The 21,082-nt window shown below is 41.4% G+C and overlaps 1 protein-coding gene across 1 annotated transcript; it reads right to left on the reverse strand.

Moving 5' to 3' along the window:
- Positions 1-12,440: 12,440 nt before the first annotated feature.
- Positions 12,441-20,685, reverse strand: LOC112027864 (receptor protein kinase CLAVATA1). The gene is given in 3 exon segments (XM_065765552.1): positions 12,441-12,835; positions 19,597-20,349; positions 20,352-20,685. Coding segments are annotated over 3 exon segments (1,440 nt in total). The 3' UTR covers positions 12,441-12,482.
- Between the last annotated feature and the right edge of the window lie 397 nt (positions 20,686-21,082).

A 21,082-nucleotide genomic window follows, 5' to 3' on the forward strand; every position in this document is an offset into this window, starting at 1 on the left:
TCACTTTCTATTCTCTGATATTCTTTCTCTGCTGTGCACTCATCCGCGTTCACATACTCCAGTCCAGAATTTCCTCCCTTCGTAGAACCCCAAGTAAGTTCTCTACACTTCACTCTTACTTCCATATCTCCGTTTGACTTTAATTCTAGGACCTAGGATGGGGTACTCATATCTTCTAGACACGGCTGAGGCCTTAGCCACTTTTAGGCAGGCCTTCAACATCCCTAGCGATGTGGAGGTAGCGTATTGTCATGAGAGCGAGATCACTCTTCATAAAGGGGGCAATACTGCCTTCTTTCCTTTAATGGCTATCCTGGAGGGTGGGGTGAGGTTCCCTGTAGACCCTCTTATAATAGACACCCTTAGCTACTATGGGTTATGCCCGGACCAACTTCCTCCCAATTTTTATAGGTTGGTGAGTTGCGTGAGTAGATTGAATCAGAAATTCGGCTTACAGCTAGACCAGCACGACATAAATCATATGTACAGTTTATGTGGGAGTAAGAAAACAAATTACTATATGAAAATTAGAGACATGAGGGTACGGTTGATCTCCTGCCTACCTGACTCGAATAGGAATTCTGCCGGGGAGTTAGTTCTTGTGCGCGGCAATTGCTTTGTCGGTGAATTCCCCTGCCCGCTTGCTTGGCGCGAAGTGGGTTCGTCCCGATCATTAATCCTCTTTCATTTCTTATTAAGTTTCATGTGCAAACGTATGTATCATTTGTGTTGTGAACACGTTGCCTATTTTGACCCTACATAAGTGTTTGTCATTGCAGACGGTAAGGTGTTCATCCCGGACGTTAGGGCCGTGCACATACGGGACTTGAATTTTATTCTGAGGTCTGAGATCTTCGTTCATTCGGACGGGCAGCTTCGGGCATCTCATCTCATACTCGGGGTTGACCCCGTGTACTCCACCTGGCAAAACTTCAGTCAATCTCTGCTAGTCGACAGCCCGCTTTTGTCGTACATAGACGTCCGGCACGCGAACTTTCTCCCCCTAAGTTTACAGTAGGTGAGGCCCGCACCACGGTCCTCGGTATATTTATTCTGACGAGCGCCGGCCTATACGGGATGAGTTAGCCGAGGCCGTATCCCGAGCTCGTAGGGAACGTGCACACGAGCGAATTCAGCAAGAGGCTCCCATCCAACCAAAAGCTCCGCCAACCAAGAAGCTCCCGCCGACCAAGAAGCCCCAGCCCCGGACACTGAAGAAGTTGGTGGACCTCACGAACCTCCCAAAACTGAACACGACCTAGTTGAAGACATGGTGACTAGGAAGACTATGACGATCAGCCGTTTTTTCTGGGGGCCAGGCCTACCAGGCAGTAGCAAGAACAGCCCTAGAGTCGTGGCCAAACCCTTCCCCCACCGCCGACAGCCCCTGCTCGGCAACGCAAGAGGCCGCGTACGACGGACCAGACGACAGTCAGCCCGGTGATGTGCCTTCAAAGACTCCTCCTCAGCCATCTAGCGGCATTGTGATTCGTGAACCCACGACCCAGGCTGGGTCACACGTGGCATCTTCTTCTCGTGTCGTACCCATGTGGCAGCCCTCGTTTATGCTGGAGGTAAACCACTCCCCTCGGATGCAAGCCTACACGCTTGGGGAAAGGGCGCGAGTGGCCATATCCCCAGACTTTGGCGCGCGGCCTAATGCTTCCCGAGATGTGCGTGCCTTCTGAAGAAGGAACAGAAAATCGATGGGGAGAAGGCTGCAATGGCATACTATCGCGGTAAGTTTCGTTTTTTTTTTTTTTTTTTTTTTTTACCCGTTCATGGCACTCTATCAGGCCGCGCAATTGGCGTATATACTCAACAGGCGCATCACGAATCTTACCAAGGACTCTAGCCGGGAAAAAGCCTTAAAGGATGTGGCCGTGGCGAACGCGAAGGAAAAAGCCGTGGCCGCGGCGACGTCAGAGAAGAAGGCTGCCGCCGCCGAGAAAGCGAAGGCGGTTGCAGAAAAGAGATACTCTGAACTGCACGTAAAGTTAGGGGAAACTGAGCTCAGGTTGGGAGAGGCCGAGAGCAAACTCAATGCACAGTCCGAGGAGCTGGCTGACCTGAGAGCGGCTTTGGTGGCAAGCGAGAACAAGTGGTACCAGGAGGGATTCAATGATACGGAGAATTCAGCGGAGCCGGTCATACAAGACGCTCGGAGGCTTGGCTTTGAGGAGGGTTGGCTGGCTACTTTACGGGCTTCGGGAGTCCTCGAGGACTCTCCTTTGAGGGATCCCGGGCAGATCCCATTTCTAGTCCCAACACCTGCTCTGCCGAACCTTGGTGGGATCGTTGATGAAGAAGAGACGACCAACCTGAGGGACTTGGTAGAGCAGATTGACTCCAACGTGGGGGAGGAACCGGAAGTGGTTAGCCATCCCCGCTCTGGGGATCAGATCGACCAGGTCCCCCTCCAGACTACCGAGCAGCAGCAACCCCCCGAGACCGTAGCCCGGGAACAACCTGCAGATTCTTCCCCATGATTGCCGAACCGTGGCCCCTTAGTTTTGAGGAAGCTTCCCGTTTCTTTTCCTTTAGTTATGCTGTTTTGGTTAGTTTGCCTATGTCACCGGGTTGTGGTGACTAAACAATTAATTTTCTACCGGGCTTAGTATTGAAATGACCGCGCGTTTTGTGGTCGGAACAATGATTTCGTAGTTAATATAACGATTTAGTTTTTGGAATAATTATTGTCATTCTTTCGTTTTATGCCTGTGTTATAATGGCCGAGAAGTTAAGCCCTTTTTTGTTGTAAGACGGGGGTTTGGCTCGGCTAACGGGTTTCAATTTTTAGGAAATTAGATGTCTAAATAGGAAATTAGGATTCCGCAATTCGAAAAAGACTTTCGGTCTACCATGCTCGGAGATATACATCGAGCCGAGAGTCAGGTTTCTGTCCTTAGGCCAAAACCTCAAGGTTTTCCCCTGCTCGGGCGATGTGCATTGAGCCGAGAGTCAGGCTTCTGTCCTTAGGCTAAACTTCTGTCCTTAGGCTGAAATCTCAAGGTTTTCACCTGCTCGGCGATGTGCATCAAGCTGAGAGTCAGGCTTCTATCCTTAGCTAGGTTTTCACCTACTCGGCGATGTGCATCGAGCCGAGAGTTAGGCTTCTGTCCTTAGGCTAAAATCTCAAGGTTTTCACCTGCTCAGCGATGTGCATCGAGTCGAGAGTCAGGCTTCTATCCTTAGCCAGGTTTCCACCTACTCGGCGATGTGCATCGAGCCGAGAGTCAGGCTTCTGTCCTTAGCCAGGTTTTCACCTGCTCGGCGATGTGCATCGAACCGAGAGTCAGGCTTCTATCCTTAGGCTAAAACTTTGACGTCTCTGAATTCTCGATAAATGTAATAACAGTGATATGTCTGAAAAAACAGCACCATTTACATTAGCTACATATAAACAAGGTACTTCAAAAAGAAAAAACTTTTAACTTGTTACACAGCCGATCAGTGATAGAACTTTCTCAAATTATGAATGTTTCACGGTCGTAGCAATGATCTCTCGTCCAGGTCTTCCAAGTAATATGCTCTTGCGCCGGCGATTGCGGTAACCCTGTAAGGCCCCTCCCACGTTTGGGCCAACTTCCCAGCATTGGCATCTCGCATATTCCTTACGGCCCTCCTCAGGACCAAGTCTCCGGCGGTGAACTCCCAGGTTCTTATCCCTTGGTCGTATCTCCTAGCGAGTTTTTGCTGATACTCCGCGAGTCGTACAGTCGCTGTCTCACGGCGTTCTTCCAACCCGTCCAATAGTCCGACCATCATCTCACCATTTTGTGCGGGATCAAACCCTGCGACCCGTGCACTACATAAGTTAACCTCGGTTGGTATAACGGTTTCCGTTCCGTAAGTTAAAGAGAATGGGCTTTCCCCCATGGATCTTCTGGGGGTAGTTCGGTAAGCCCAAATAACGTTCGGCAATTCCTCAGCCCATCTTCCCTTTGCGCCGTCCAGCCTCTTCTTCAATCCGTTCAAGATTACCTTGTTTGTGGCTTCAGCCAAACCATTGCTCTGAGGATATGCCAGGGTGGAGTACCTGTTTTTGATGCCGAGATCACCACAAAAAGTGCGGAAAGCTTTACTATCGAACTGCAATCCATTATTGGATATCAACGACTTCGGAACACCAAACCTCGTGACTATATTCTTCCACACGAACTTCTTCACATTTGTGTCCCGGATATTTGCCAGGGCCTCGACCTCCGCCCATTTGGTGAAGTAATCAACAACCACAATTACGCACCGGCGGTTCCCAGTTACCCGCAGAAAAGGCCCGAGAATATCCAGCCCCCATTGTGCAAATGGCCATGGGCTACTGATCGGATTGACTTGCCCCGCAGGCTGGTGAATTAAGGGGGCGTGCTTTTGGCATTGTTCACATTTGCGAGCATATTCGACGGCGTCCCTTTGCATCTTTGGCCACCAAAACCCCTGGGTCATTGCCCGATGTGCTAGTGAGCGCCCTCCTACATGACTCTCGCATACCCCATTGTGCAGCTCGGCCAGTATCTCTGGTACCTTCTCGGGGCGCAAGCATAAAAGATATGGTCCTCCAAAAGACCTTCAGTACAATTTGCCGTCTGCTGACAACCAGTACCGAGCTGCGGTGCGGCGTATCTTATCGGCCTCCTTTTGATCATCAAGGACTCTGTCCTCAGCCAGGAAAGTAATGACAGGATCCATCCAACATGGCGCAGGTGGTGAATCTGTGGCGACACAACCAACCCTAATAGCAATATTGTCGGAAACCTGAATGCTCGGCTCGGTTATAAGTTCTACTCTGATCATCCGAGGGACATCTTCGATGCTTGACGATGCTAGCACGGCTAAAGAATCGGCATGTCTGTTCTGCGCTCGTCCCACTTGGGATATTTTCACCGTGACCAACTCGCCCATAATCTGCTTTGCCGCATGCAGGTACGCTTTCATCCGAGGATCCCTCGTTTCAAAATTTCCCTGAACTTGGTTGACAATCAACTGAGAATCTGAAAATACTTCCACGTTCCGAGCACCTATCTTCAATACTGATCTGAGTCCGGCGAGCAAGGCTTCGTACTCGGCCTCATTGTTGGAGGCCCTGAATCCCAATCTATACGAGTGCTCTAACAGAATTCCTTCAGGGGAAAAAATAACGATTCTGGCTCCAGCTCCCGGGGCACTCGATGCCCCGTCCACAAATACCCTCCACGTTCCAGCCTTTACACGGCAAATCATCTCTCTGCTGCTCTTGGGTGAGAATTCAGCGACAAAATCTGCAAGGACTTGGCCCTTCACTGAATGTCACGGTTTGTACCGTATGTCAAAAGAGCCAAGCCGAGTCCCCCATTTTACTATTCACCCGGTGAAGTCAAATCTCTTCAAAAGTGACTGTAAGGGGTACTCGGTCAATACATAAACTATATGGGCCTGGAAATAATGCGATAGCTTCCTCGTGGCATGGATCAGGGCCAACACTAACTTCTCCAAAGGTAAGTACCTTTTCTCGGCGTCAACCAAGGTCTTGCTGATATAATATATGGGCTGTTGGATCCCTCGGTCCTTCAATAGCACGGCACTTACCGCGTGCTCGGATACTGCCAGGTACATGAATAAGTCTTCACCAGGTTCCGGCGCGGCTAACATGGGTGCCCGTACCAAGTAATCCTTCAAATCCCGAAAAGCCTAGTCGCACTCTTCGTTCCACAAGAATCCCGCCCATTTCTTCAAAAGCTGATAGAAAGGTCGACATCGATCTGCGAATTTAGAGATGAAGCGATTGAGTGCAACCAGCATCCCGGTCAAAACCTGTACCTCTTTCGAATTGCTCTGTGGATTTAGCCTCTTTAAGGCCTCGATCTGATCAGGGTTGACCTCTATTCCCCGGCTTGTTATCAGATACCCCAGAAATTTCCCGGCACTTACGCCAAAAGCGCACTTCTCAGCGTTAAGGCATAGCTTGTGTCGCCTAAGGGTTTCGAATACTTCCCGGAGATCGTCTATGTGTTGCATCACTTGCTTACTTTTTATCACCATTTCATCAATGTACACTTCGACCGTGCGCCCTATTTTGTCGCGAAACATCCTTGTCATCATCCGTTGGTAGGTGGCCCCAACATTCTTCAGCCCGAAGGGCATCACAGTGTAATGGTAATTGGATTCCGGGAAGATGAATGCCGTTTTTTCCTGATCCTCGGGCACCAGGGCGATCTAATGGTACCCTTGAAAAGCGTCTAGAAAACTCATCCTTGGATGACCGTAAGTGGCATCAACCAGCTGATCAATCTTCGGCACGGGAAATGGGTCCTTCGAACATGCTCGGTTCAGATCTGTAAAGTCCACGCACTTGCCGTTCTTCTTCCTTACTACGATGGTGTTTGCCAACCATTCGGGGAAGAATGTTTCCCTTATTGCCCCGGATTCCTTCAGCCTTCGGACTTCATCAATTACTGCCTTGGCATGCTCCTTGGCCGATCTCCTCAGCCTCTGTTTCTTTGGTGGGTACGAGGGGTCAACATTGAGCCTATGAACTATAAACTCGGGGTCTACCTCAGGCACCTTATATGGATTCCATGCAACACGTTCAAGTTCTGTATTAAGAGTAATAACATCTCTACCTTATCCTGATCATCCATACTTTCTCCTATGTGGAAACACTTGTCGACGTCCAGGAGTATCCTTACCTTCATCATCTTCTCGACACAACTGTCCCCTTTCTCTCCTCGGGGAATCTGTAATTGCTATAATGAGTCCTTCTGTTGTGCTGCTTCCTACTCGGTATGCTTCTCCTGCCTGATTGTCTCTTTCCTACAGTCAACTAATGCAACCAAACACTATCTCGCCGTCTGCTGGCTCCCCCTTACCACCGTAACGCCATGCTCGGTGGGAAACTTCACCTTCACATGCAAAGTGGACAGGACAACCCCCATTCTATGAATCCACGGTCTTCCTAGGATTGTAGTGTACGGGGAGAAGGATGTTACCACTATAAAGGTCACCACCACCTCCTTTCCTTCCATGTGTACGGGCAAAGAGATCTACCCCTCAGGGATCACGACATTGCCGTCAAAACTAACCAAAGGTGTGCCATACTCGGAGAGGTCCCCACTCCTCAGTCCCAGCCCCCGGAATAAATCTGGATAGATCACGTCAGCTCCGCTTCCCTGGTCTATCATTACCCTCTTTACCAAGAAGCCGCCTATCCGGGCATTGACTACTAGCGCGTCATCGTGCGGTTGGACCGTTCCCTCTAAATCACTATCATCGAAGGCGATAGGTTCCTTGGAGAGTTTTATCTTCTTCCTGGATGATGGCCGGTCCTGGCCTACCTCTATCGGGGTTACAGTCAGCACCCTTTTTCTCCTTGCCGAGGCTAGTTCCTCGGGCGGGGCATGGATGACCTCAATTATCCCCAGAGGGGGTGGGAGCGAGTTGTCCCTCTGCGAAGCACCCTACCCTGCTCCTCGGTCCTCCGTGTCTTTCACAAACTCCTTTAAATACCCGGCCCTGGCTAGCTGCCAAAGATGATCTTTCAGTACTCGGCACTGCTTGGTGGTATGTCATTTATCCTTATGGTAAGTGCAATACAGGCCCTGGTTCCTTCTTGAGGGGTCGGCACCCATCCTGTTCGGCCATCTAAAGTATGGTTCATGCTTAATCTTGTCTAAAATCTTGTACACCGGCTCTTTAAACGCTGTGTTTACCTCCCCTGCTTGCGCCTCCAGTTCTTGAACTCTCATGTTTCCCCGGTTCCTTGGCTGAAACACACTTGGCCGGGGATGATTCATCATCGGTGCCTTGCCTTTGCTGTGCATCCGGTCATCTTCTAGCCGTTTATATTCTTCTATACGCCTCATCAACTGCCTCATATCTTCGGGAGGCTTCCTAGTCAGTGACTCCCTTAACTCGGATTCCTCGAGCAGCCCTATCCTAAATGTGCTCGCAGCAATCTTCTCGTTCCCCCCACCGATCTCGTTGTAGAGCTCCCAGTACCGGCTAGCATAACTACGGAGGGTTTCCCCTACCCTTATTTTCATTGACAGTAAAGCATCCACCGGTTAGGGCACCCGGTTGCAGGTTATGAACCGAACGCTGAACTCTTGTACAAGCTCGGCAAAGTTGTGGATAGAACCCTTCCGCAGCCCATTAAACCATCTCAGAGCGGTGGAACCAAGACTCGAGGGAAAAACTTTGCACATCAATGCGTCATTGTGAGAGTGCAAAGACATCATTTGGATATAGTGACTGACGTGCTCTACCGAGTCCGTTTTCCTGTCGTAGGAGTTGAAAGGCGGGCGCGTAAATCTGTCTGGCATTGGGGCCCTCTCAATGTCAGCCGAGAATGGGGACCGGGCAGCCCTTTATAGCGCGCGGCTTATCGCATCCATGGCCGCATTAGGGGCCGTTGTTCTTCTAGGGAATTTGAACCTCGGTCGGCGTACTCTCGCGACCTTAAGCGGTTTCAGTGCTAGCGGGATTCCCTTGAATGAGCCCGTTCCCTTAACCGACGAGACTCTCGAGAGCAAGAACATTCGCGGCGGTTATGAGACCTAGATTGGTTTGACCCGACCTAGTGACGATCCTTCCGATATTGGTTCTTCTTTCTCGGTTATCTCTATCCCTTCTCTGAGGCCCGTTTTCCGCCTCCAACTCCAGGTCTCTCACTAGTCTGCATAGCTGTTCGAGCTCTTCATCTCTCTCATCGTGTTGTCGGTCTCCTGAGGCGTTTGAAATCGTTTGTTGCATTTGGTATGATCCCTCCCCGAGGTTGGACTGCTCTTAACGTTCACGGTCCCTGTCTTCATGTCTCTTCTGTCTCCTTTCTCGCCAAGAAGATCCCCGAGAAGATCTCGCCGAACCGCTTTAGGCGTCGCTCCCAGAGCGTCTCCCAGACATCTCCGTCCTCGAGATTGAGTCTCAGTAGAACCATGGCTTAGTAGGAGTTTCCCACAGACAGCGCCAATTGTGCGGGGCGCAAATGAGACTGATGGACCAAGTCCCATTTGGGCTCACAACTTATTTGTATATTGGGTCAGGATTTCCCACTCTGGGTCATTCTCACCATGGAGACTCAATGAGATCCCTTTTCTCTCTTTTAGTGCCTCCCCTCCTCTCCACTCAAAGTGTTTTCCTTGGTTTTTCTTATATCTGTTCGCTCCCTCACTTTGTCCAATAACCCCCTCTTCCTTGTCCCTCTCTTCCTTTTTATAGCTCAAAGTCCAGGGAGAGGCTTTTAATGTTCCAGCAGCTAGTGCGATAGAAGGTCCAGTAGAGTTGCCAGTAAGTGGGAGACCAGGCTTGGATGGCCTTGGAACTTGGTTTCCACTTCCGTGGATAGCTCGGCAGAGACGTTTCGTGCTTAGTGCGTTGGGAGGTCCAGTAAAAGTGATGATAAGTGGAAGCCCAGGCTCGGATGACTTCAGAACTTGGTTCCCACTTCCATGGATATCTCGGCAGAGACGTTTCAAAGAATCCAGCCGGGCAAACGAAGGCGGAGTGCCCGTTCGCCGAACCCTTCTTACGTGCCCGGTAAAGTAATCGCCGATCATGTCTCGTAGTGAGGCTTGGGCCCCTGGCATGCGTAGGTACAGATTGGGCTTTTGGGTGAGTGAGAACTGGGCCTGTGTGTTGTGCCCTTGTAGCGGAGGTCCAAGACTAGATGGGCTCAAGTATTCAGATGACGCACATATATATATATATAGGGATTTACTAACGTGTGCCCTTAGGGCATATATATATATATATATATGCACACACAAAGAGAGTTACTAGCTAGTATATGATAATAAAATGGCAGATTAAGCTTAGTTTCTTTTTTTCTTTCTTTCTTTCTTTTCTATTTTTTATTGAAAGATTTAGCTTAGTTGGGTGTGTGTGAATGTGTGCAGTGGTGGTGGGTGTATGGTTGTTTGGGGTGGATCAGTGATAGTGTTAACGGTGGTTGTGATGATTAGACTAGCGCCGCCAGTGAATGGAAGAAAATAAAAAGGGAAATATTAAGTTTTAAATCAAAAGTTTTAAGTTTTTAACTAAATTTTAATTAGAATATATATATATTTAGAGTTTCAACCTATTGCATCTGCTCCTAATAATAGCTATTTATCATCAAACTAAGACACCAATCAGTTTCTGATGTAAGCGAGGATCAAATCCCAGATCTTTTATTCAACCATCAAAGACTTTACTCTCTCAGTTGCATACATTTTCTGTTCATTGTAGTAACACAGTGTGATTTGGACATTATAAAAGTTCAAGGATTTTAATTTCAAATTAGAAGTAGTTAGTTTGATTTAGATTTCTAGTGTTAGATTTGTGGTTAAATGATTAAATTCATCATTTTCTAACTGTATAAACTTTTGAGAGAATTGATAATTTAATATGGTATCAAAAATAGAAATCTTTAATTTGATCCCTCACTTTACTTTACCTCCAATTTAAAATGTTTTAAATCCTACGTGTTGGACTCCACTTCCTAAGGGGAAGTGTTAGAGCTATAGTTAAATAATTAAATTCCCAATTTTCTAACAACTTAAGTCTTTGAGGTAATCGGTAAGAACTTAGAAGTTAGAACCACTTGGATAAAGACTACCCAAAAAAAGAATTACAAAGTAACTTTGGAAATTGCCTTAAAGAATAGCCAAATAAAAGTTAGAACTACTTGAATAAAGACTACCCAAATAAAGAATTACAAAGTAACTTTGAAAATTGCCTTAAAGAATAACCAAATAGGTTACTTTTTGATCCCTTTCTTTACTTTACCTCTCATTTAAAATGTTTTAAATCCTACGTGTTGAACTCCACTTCTTAAGGAGAAGTGTTAGAACTATAATTAAATAATTAAATTCCCAATTTTCTAACAACTTAAGTTTTTGAGGTAATCAGTAAGAACTTAGAAGTTAGAACTACTTGGATAAAGACTACCCAAATAAAGAATTACAAAGTAACCTTGCAAATTGGCTTAAAGAATAGTCAAATAGGTGTACTTTCTGGCAGAAACCCTAATTCTCACTTAATTTTTTTTTTTTTTCTAACTTGTACATAACACCACTAAAGCATGGGAGAATGCACAAGTGGTTGAATCTGGACTTTACATGTGGAGCGACTGTGAGCAAGAGGAGAAGAAGCGTTGGCTAACGGATTTGTCTTGGTCCATGCTAAAGGCGTGACTACCCTGGGAAGAAAGTAAGATTTACACTTGACATGGTACTCAAGCACTCACAAAAAGGGAGATAGTAACTCTCTAAGGTCGTAGGTTATGAGAACACTCCTTATTGGTTGAATACACAATGAGTCATCTCAGAAACACATGTACTACCCACAGTACTCCTAATGTCCCTCTCAATGTCCAAGACTTGTCTCCCAAGCAGTGGCAAAGCTACCTACCTACGGGTCTCAGTGCCACATTGGCGCAGTTCTTATCCCCTAATTAGCAAATAATATCACAGCTATGAAAATGTCCAAAATAGAAAATGATGACTTAACACCTGTCCTTGTACTCAGTCATATTCCTTAAAGTATAAAAAGAACATGTAGCTGTGCTGTTAAGGCAAGAACCCAAATAGATATTTTGAGATGAAAGTGGAGAGTTGTTAGGAAAGAAAGACAATATGATTGTAAACTGATCTTTTCACACATATTACAAGCAGAGCTGAGCAAGAATGTTACCTTCTTGCTTGAACCGTGGTTTTTTATCCCTTCTTTAGGGTTTTCCATGTGCTTCTGGTGTTGTTTTAGCAATCAGTTTCTTCTTCTTGTTCGAGTGTCATGTCAAAACTTACATCTTTTCAAGCTTTCTCATATAGATATACTGTTAGATAACTTATTTCACTTCTCTATATAAGCTCTACGTACAAAACTTAAAACACAGTTTCTCAACCTAAAACACACACACACAACACAAACCAAAAGATACCAACAAGCATTGGACCAACTTGCAATTACTTTCAAACCATGTGCTAGATGACCAGTTTGCAAAGTAAATTTGTTATCGATGTTCAATATTTGTTGGTCCAATATAGTATCACAGCCTTCTCATGCACCTTGCACTTCTCCAAACAAGTTACACAGAACAAAAGTGAGTTATAGTGCAATGAACACAAGTAGTAATCAGAGAATACCAAGTGATGCAACTGATCAAACAGCATGTCTCAAATATAACCCAAGCAAGAAAACATAAAATACCAAAATACACCAATCTACAACAAAAATAAATAGGGAAAGGCATAATAAAGCAAATGGAATACACAATTTCACAATCAACACCATATATTAGCTTAACTGACCAAGTTAACAAGTCAGAAGTCAACATTTTACAGTGACAAAAAGAAAATTTGAACAATTCAAACCAAGTCAAGCTTAAGCTTTTAAGTAAGCCACATCGAAAGCTTGGTAGTTTAGTGAAACATTTCTTGCACCCACCACCTGTTATTACAAATTACTTTACTATTATTTACCCCAAAAATATTGATCTTTAGCACCAAGAGTATATTATATAAGTTTATAAACTAAAGGTTCACAAGGCTTGGAGCAGACTGAGGAGGATTTGTGAGAATGTGAACAACTTCTCTCATGGTGGATCTAGCAGAGCTTTCATCTTCAACACACAGCATAACTATCTTGAACAAATGTATCACACCTGTGAGAGGGTACCCCCTAAGCCTAGGGTCCACAACTTCAAGAACTGAAGCTGCATCAGATGGCTGAAAGAGTTCTGATGCTGTTTTCCTAACCCATCTGACAATGTCTACCCCATCACCAAACTCCCCCACTGGTTTCCTTCCTGCTATCAGTTCCAGTAGCACAACACCAAAAATGTACACATCGTTTTTCTTGTCCACTTTTAGCGTGTAAGCGTACTCTGTTGCACAGCAAAAATTAATGAGATTTCAAATGCTTAGCTCACGTTCAAAGTAAAATGTTGGTAAGGTTGAATTCAAAACACTGAACGTGGCTAAATGAGACAAAAAGCAAACATAATTAAGCTGTACTAGTGAACTGCTTATTACTATATAACTAGTCGCGGACTCGCGCGTTGCGCGTAATAATTATTTTTACGGTGATTTTATTATTATTTTTTTTACAATTTAAACTAATCTAATAATGAGTGATGCATTTCGTAATTATATTTTTATTTATTATAGGAACAATCATATATGTAACATAGGAACAATCTAAAACACCAAAAAAATGTAAACTAAAAAAAATTAATAAATCTTAACAATGATTAATTGAACCAATATTAGGATAAGATTTTGTTTTTGATAATCTATTAAGGTTATTTTCTTTGTAGAAATTATAATTTCGGCCACCCAAAACATATTATCAAATAAACAATTATTGTATATATACAAATTTTAACTTTTGCAATTTGTCACATATCCAATTATTTTCATTTGGCTAACCTTTGCTTTTCTTTAAATGAATGGCATTATAGAGTACTTCTAATACAACTATTAAAAGTACTTTGTCCACCACAAAGGATTAGAAAATAAATAAAAATAAGTAAAGTCTCATAGTTTAACATCCTAATTGAGTACTATAAAAAATCATGCTATGTAACAAAATAAATACCAAATTATCCAAATCATGCTATGTAATAGAACAATATTATATTTTTATACGCTATATTTAATTCTTTAGATCGCAATAGGATAACATTTAACAATCAAAGAGAATAAAAAATAAAATAAACAACAACAACAATTTAAAAAAAAAAAAAACTAAATTGCATTAACCCAAAATAGAGTTTTAAAGAATATAAAAAATTATCAACCTAAAGTAGAGATGCAATAAAAATAAAAATCCACCAAAAAATTTAGAGAGAGAGAGAGAGTACCTTTTTTTTTTGTGAGGAAAAACTATGCATAGAATAGAAGAGATAGCGACAAATTTATAGTAAGAGGGTGTGAATAAGAAGAGGCAAAAGTAAAGGAAGATGAAGGGAAAAAGGAAGAATGATATTAATGTAGAGGGTAATGGGGAGATGAAAAGGTAAGGGAAGGAGAAAGATTGAAAAAGTAGTGGGGAGATGAAATAGTAAGGAAGAGAGAAAGGTTGGAGAAATGTAAATATTAAAAAAAAATGTTAAAAACAATTATAGGAAAATTGGAAAAAAAAAAAAAAAAAACCTAAAGCTTGAAAGGCTTCAACAATGTTAAAAACAATTATAGGAAAATTGGAAAAAAAAAAAAAAAAAACCTAAAGCTTGAAAGGCTTCAACGTTTTTTTATTTTATTTTATTTTATTTTATTTTTTCCTTTAAGCTAAAAAAGCTCACACAAAATCCTAAAGCTAAACTGAAAAGGTTTTGAGTTAGACTTGATAATGGAACTAAATAAATAAGAGGTGGCTAGATTAATTATACAGATTTATTATATGGTGATAGTGGAAGTAAATAAATAAGTAGTAGGCTGGATTTATTATAGAGTGATAGTGGAAGTGAATAAATAAATAGTGGATTGTATTTATAAGGCTGAAAATTGTAAAAATCATTTTAAAATTGTAGGACAAATTATATATTTTTTTTAAAAATGACGTGGCAGCTGATGTGACGCAACATGAAAGCAGCAGCATTAAACACTACGCTTTAGCTTTTAGTAATATATAGATTATTACTAGTATATTTTTAAGACTAGTTTATACAAAAGGGCAAAGCTTAGATTCAATACTAGATCCATTATGATGATAATATGTGTCCATTTTTAGTCGTGTGTCACCATTCTAACAAGTTCAGCAAACTAGATGCACTAGACCCAAGCTAAGTCTGCTACAAAATATGTTATTATAAAGTGGTCAAATTTTAGTCCAGTTCTCGATCTACTAGAACCATTTTTTTTTTTTTTTGAGCTTTTGAAGCGACAGTGAACAAAATATACGACATTAAACATAAACACAGCAAAGTCATTTGTTATGGCTTGATTTTTAAATTTTAGTCAGCTTATTTTATGGGTTCTGTTTTTTCAAAACATTATTTTTTTTCTTAGGTACAACTTATTTTATTTAGTTTTATAATTCAATAGTTGGGAAGAAAAAATTTGAATCTTGAAAGTATATAGAAGAGACAATTGAGCTATAAGACTCGCTAGATACACGTGTATACCGATTGACACCCTAAATTATAACTTACTCAACGAAAGTATACTAATAACAAGTAACACCAACTATATATAGACCGGATTTTCAGATTTTGAGAGAGGTGATCTTACTCAATAAAGGTATACTAAACAACGAATACAAACACAAATTTTCACAACATTTTTTAACTATATTGAAGAAACTTCTTGTCATTGGTACATGATAAAGGTAATATCAATCATGAGAAGCATGTCAAATTCATATTCAAATCAAAAGCTACCATGTTAACAACTTATAAAGTAAGTCACTACAGCACATGTACTAGCACTAGAGGTTGAAGAATATGATGACAAACCTGGGGCAATGTAACCATACGATCCAGCAATGGAGGACATGCACTTCGAGGCCCCAGCATCCTGAAGAAACTTGGCGAGCCCAAAATCAGCAACATGAGCCTCAAAGTCTGAGTCCAGCAATATATTATTAGACTTCACATCCCTATGAATAATCATAGGCGAACAATCATGGTGAAGATAACACAACCCCGTAGAAGCCTCCACAGCTATTTTGTACCTCAGATCCCATTGCAAATGCCCACCCTTCGATCCATGCAACATTTCCCCAAAACTCCCGTTCGGCATGTACTCATAATGTGATGATTAGACTAGCGCCGCCAGTGAATGGAAGAAAATAAAAAGGGAAATATTAAGTTTTAAATCAAAAGTTTTAAGTTTTTAACTAAATTTTAATTAGAATATATATATATATATTTAAAGTTTCAACCTATTGCATCTGCTCCTAATAATAACTCTTTATCATCAAACTAAGACACCAATCAGTTTCTGATGTAAGCGAGGATCAAATCTCAGATCTTTTATTCAACCATCAAAGACTTTACTCTCTCAGTTGCATACATTTTCTGTTCATTGTAGTAACATTGTGTGATTTGGACATTTATAAAAGTTCAAGGATTTTAATTTCAAATTAGAAGTAGTTAGTTTGATTTAGATTTCTAGTGTTAGATCTGTGGTTAAATGATTAAATTCATCATTTTCTAACTGTACAAACTTTTGAGAGAATTGATAATTTAATATGGTATCAGAAATAGAAATCTTTAATTTGATCCCTCACTTTACTTTACCTCCAATTTAAAATGTTTTAAATCCTACGTATTGGACTCCACTCCCTAAGGGGAAGTGTTAGAGCTATAGTTAAATAATTAAATTCCCAATTTTCTAACAACTTAAGTCTTTGAGGTAATCGGTAAGAACTTAGAAGTTAGAACCACTTGGATAAAGACTACCCAAAAAAAGAATTACAAAGTAACTTTGGAAATTGCCTTAAAGAATAGCCAAATAGAAGTTAGAACTACTTGAATAAAGACTACCCAAATAAAGAATTACAAAGTAACTTTGAAAATTGCCTTAAAGAATAACCAAATAGGTGTACTTGTTGATCCCTTTCTTTACTTTACCTCTCATTTAAAATGTTTTAAATCCTACGTGTTGAACTCCACTTCTTAAGGAGAAGTGTTAGAACTATAATTAAATAATTAAATTCCTAATTTTCTAACAACTTAAGTTTTTGAGGTAATCGGTAAGAACTTAGAAGTTAGAACTACTTGGATAAAGACTACCCAAATAAAGAATTACAAATTAACCTTGCAAATTGGCTTAAAGAATAGTCAAATAGGTGTACTTTCTGGTTGAAACCCTAATTCTCACTTAATTTTTTTTTTTTTTTTCTAACTTGTACATAACACCACTAAAGCATGGGAGAATGCACAAGTGGTTGAATCTGGACTTTACATGTGGAGCGACTGTGAGCAAGAGGAGAAGAAGCGTTGGCTAACGGATTTGTCTTGGTCCATGCTAAAGGCGTGACTACCCTGGGAAGGAAGTAAGATTTACACTTGACATGGTACTCAAGCACTCACAAAAAGGGAGATAGTAACTCTCTAAGGTCGTAGGTTATGAGAACACTCCTTATTGGTTAAATACACAATGAGTCATCTCAGAAACACATGTACTAATCACAGTACTCCTAATGTCCCTCTCAATGTCCAAGACTTGTCTCCCAAGCAGTGGCAAAGCTACCTACCTACGAGTCCCAGTGCCACATTGGCGCAGTTCTTATCCCCTAATTAGCAAATAATATCACAGCTATGAAAATGTCCAAAATAGAAAATGATGACTTAACACTTGTCCTTGTACTCAGCCATATTCCTTAAAGTATAAAAAGAACATGTAGCTATGCTGTTAAGGCAAGAACCCAAATAGATATTTTGAGATGAAAGTGGAGAGTTGGTAGGAAAGAAAGACAACATGATTGTAAACTAATCTTTTCACACATATTACAAGCAGAGCTGAGCAAGAATGTTACCTTCTTGCTTGAACCGTGGTTTTTTATCCCTTCTTTAGGGTTTTCCATGTGCTTCTGGTGTTGTTTTAGCAATCAGTTTCTTCTTCTTGTTCGAGTGTCATGTCAAAACTTGCATCTTTTCAAGCTTTCTCATATAGATATACTATTAGATAACTTATTTCACTTCTCTATATAAGCTCTACGTACAAAACTTAAAACACAGTTTCTCAACCTAAAACACACACACACAACACAAACCAAAAGATACCAACAAGCATTGAACCAACTTGCAATTACTTTCAAACCATGTGCTAAACGACCAGTTTGCAAAGTAAATTTGTTATCGATGTTCAATATTTGTTGGTCCAATATAGTATCACAGCCTTCTCATGCACCTTGCACTTCTCCAAACAAGTTACACATAACAAAAGTGAGTTATAGTGCAATGAACACAAGTAGTAATCAGAGAATACCAAGTGATGCAACTGATCAAACAACATGTCTCGAATATAACCCAAGCAAGAAAACATAAAATACCAAAATACACCAATCTACAACAAAAATAAATAGGGAAAGGCATAATAAAGCAAATGGAATACACAATTTCACAATTAACACCATATATTAGCTTAACTGACCAAGTTAACAACTCAGAAGTCAACATTTTACAGTGACAAAAAGAAAATTTGAACAATTCAAACCAAGTCAAGCTTAAGCTTTTAAGTAAGCCACCACGAAAGCTTGGTAGTTTAGTGAAACATTTCTTGCACCCACCACCTGTTATTACAAATTACTTTACTATTATTTACTCCAAAAATATTGATCTTTAGCACCAAGAGTATATGATATAAGTTTATAAACTAAAGGTTCACAAGGCTTGGAGTAGACTGAGGAGGATTTGTAAGAATGTGAACAACTTCTCTCATGGTGGATCTAGCAGAGCTTTCATCTTCAACACACAGCATAACTATCTTGAACAAATGTATCACACCTGTGAGAGGGTACCCCCTAAGCCTAGGGTCCACAACTTCAAGAACTGAAGCTGCATCAGATGGCTGAGAGAGTTCTGATCCTGTTTTCCTAACCCATCTGACAATGTCTACCCCATCACCAAACTCCCCCACTGGTTTCCTTCCTGCTATCAGTTCCAGTAGCACAACACCAAAAATGTACACATTGCTTTTCTTGTCCACTTTTAGCGTGTAAGCGTACTCTGTTGCACAGCGAAAATTAATGAGATTTCAGATGCTTAGCTCACGTTCAAAGTAAAATGTTGGTAAGGTTGAATTCAAAACACTGAACATGGCTAAATGAGACAAAAAGCAAACATAATTAAGCTGTACTAGTGAACAACTTATTACTATATAATTATTACTAGTATATTTTTAAGACTAGTTTATACAAAAGGGCAAAGCTTAGATTCAATACTAGATCCATTATGATGATAATATGTGTCCATTTTTAGTCGTGTGTCACCATTCTAACAAGTTCAGCAAACTAGATGCACTAGACCCAAGCTAAGTCTGCTACAAAATATGTTATTATAAAGTGGTCAAATTTTAGTCCAGTTCTCGATCTACTAGAACCATTTTTTTTTTGAGCTTTTGAAGCGACAGTGAACAAAATATACGACATTAAACATAAACACAGCAAAGTCATTTGTTATGGCCTGATTTTTAAATTTTAGTCAGCTTATTTTATGGGTTCTGTTTTTTCAAAACATTATTTTTTTTCTTAGGTACAACTTATTTTATTTATTTTTATAATTCAATAATTGGGAAGAAAAAATTTGAATCTTGAAAGTATATAGAAGAGACAATTGAGCTATAAGACTCGCTAGATACACGTGTATACCGATTGACACCCTCAATTATAACTTACTCAACGAAAGTATACTAATAACAAGTACCACCAACTATATATAGACAGGATTTTCACATTTTGAGAGAGGTGATCTTACTCAATAAAGGTATACTAAACAACGAATACAAACAAAAATTTTCACAACATTTTTTAACTATATTGATGAAACTTCTTGTTATTGATACATGATAAAGGTAATATCAATCATGAGAAGCATGTCAAATTCATATTCAAATCAAAAGCTACCATGTTAACAACTTATAAAGTAAGTCACTACAGCACATGTACTAGCACTAGAGGTTGAAGAACAAGATGACAAACCTGGGGCAATGTAACCATACGATCCAGCAATGGAGGACATGCACTTCGAGGCCCCAGCATCCTGAAGAAACTTGGCGAGCCCAAAATCAGCAACATGAGCCTCAAAGTCTGAGTCCAGCAATATATTATTAGACTTCACATCCCTATGAATAATCATAGGCGAACAATCATGGTGAAGATAACACAACCCCGTAGCAACCTCCACAGCTATTTTGTACCTCATATCCCATTGCAAATGCCCACCCTTCGATCCATGCAACATTTCCCCCAAACTCCCGTTCGGCATGTACTCATGCAGCAACAAGTTCGTGTCCTTTTTCGACACATAACCCAACAGCTTCACTATAAACCAGTGTCGAATTCGACCCAACGTTTGAATCTCAGCCGTGAGGCCATGGTCATTGTGTCCACTTCCTCGACCCACCAACCATTTGATCGCCACGTCAATGTCGAACGACATGAACCCACGGTACACAATCCCAGACCCGTCTTTGCCAATGATGTTCTCTTCTTTCAAACACTCTAGAACATCTTCAGCTTTGAAATCGAGCTTTTGAAACGCGGTGAGTTTCTAGGCTCGAGAATTCTGGACCTTCCTCTTGTGGATCATGTAACCCGTAACCACACCTAGTAAGAGAGCCATTACGAGTGCAATCACGCTCACAATTATCTTCCAAGTACCCAGGTTGGTACTCCTCCGACCCGAACCGCAACCCGAATTGATCAAGAACGGGCAAGGAACATGACGTGCAAGCAGAGATTGGGGTTTCCAGCAAAGGAACTTTCATTGAAAACAGAAAACTGGTCTCTAGTGGGAATTCTACCCTCCAAATTGTTGTAAGAAAGATCGAGCATTGTGAGGGACGTCATGTTTCGAATTTCATCAGGAATCTGACTGGTAACTTGATTTCTCGAGCAATTGAGAACGCGGAGAACATTCAGTTCGGTAATCCCTTTAGGAATTTCCCCAAACAGACTGTTTCCGCTAAAATCGATCGTAGTTAAAGAAGCACACTCTGAAATCAAACCCGAAATTTCACCGCTGATGTTGTTATCGCTTAAATGAATGTAGACAGAGGTGTTATGCATCTTAACTACCTGGGGAGTTTACATTCCAAATAAAAACATTCAATCCAGAGTGCACCTACCCTAGATCCTTCAAACACAGCCAAGTGACTTCAAGTTATGTTGTAAAGAAGTTTATGTAGGAGTTTGACAAAAACCCCAATTGGAAAGTGGCTGGTGTTCAACATCCTGTGAAGCAAGCACTTGAAATTGACATAAGTTACAGTTAAGTATATAGGGCAAAAAGGAAAGCTGCTGACTTGATTACTGGGGATGAACAGCTGCAATATGGGAAGCTTAGGGATTATGCAGAGATGATAAAATTGAATAATAAAGGAAGTAGGGTTATTTTGCAAACTGAAATGGAAGATGAAAATGCACAGCCCAAATTTAAGAGAATGTATATTAGGTATAATGCTCA

This window comes from Quercus suber, unplaced genomic scaffold (genome assembly GCF_002906115.3).
Source record: "Quercus suber isolate HL8 unplaced genomic scaffold, Cork oak 2.0 scaffold_637, whole genome shotgun sequence".
NCBI classification, from domain to species: Eukaryota; Viridiplantae; Streptophyta; class Magnoliopsida; order Fagales; family Fagaceae; genus Quercus; species Quercus suber.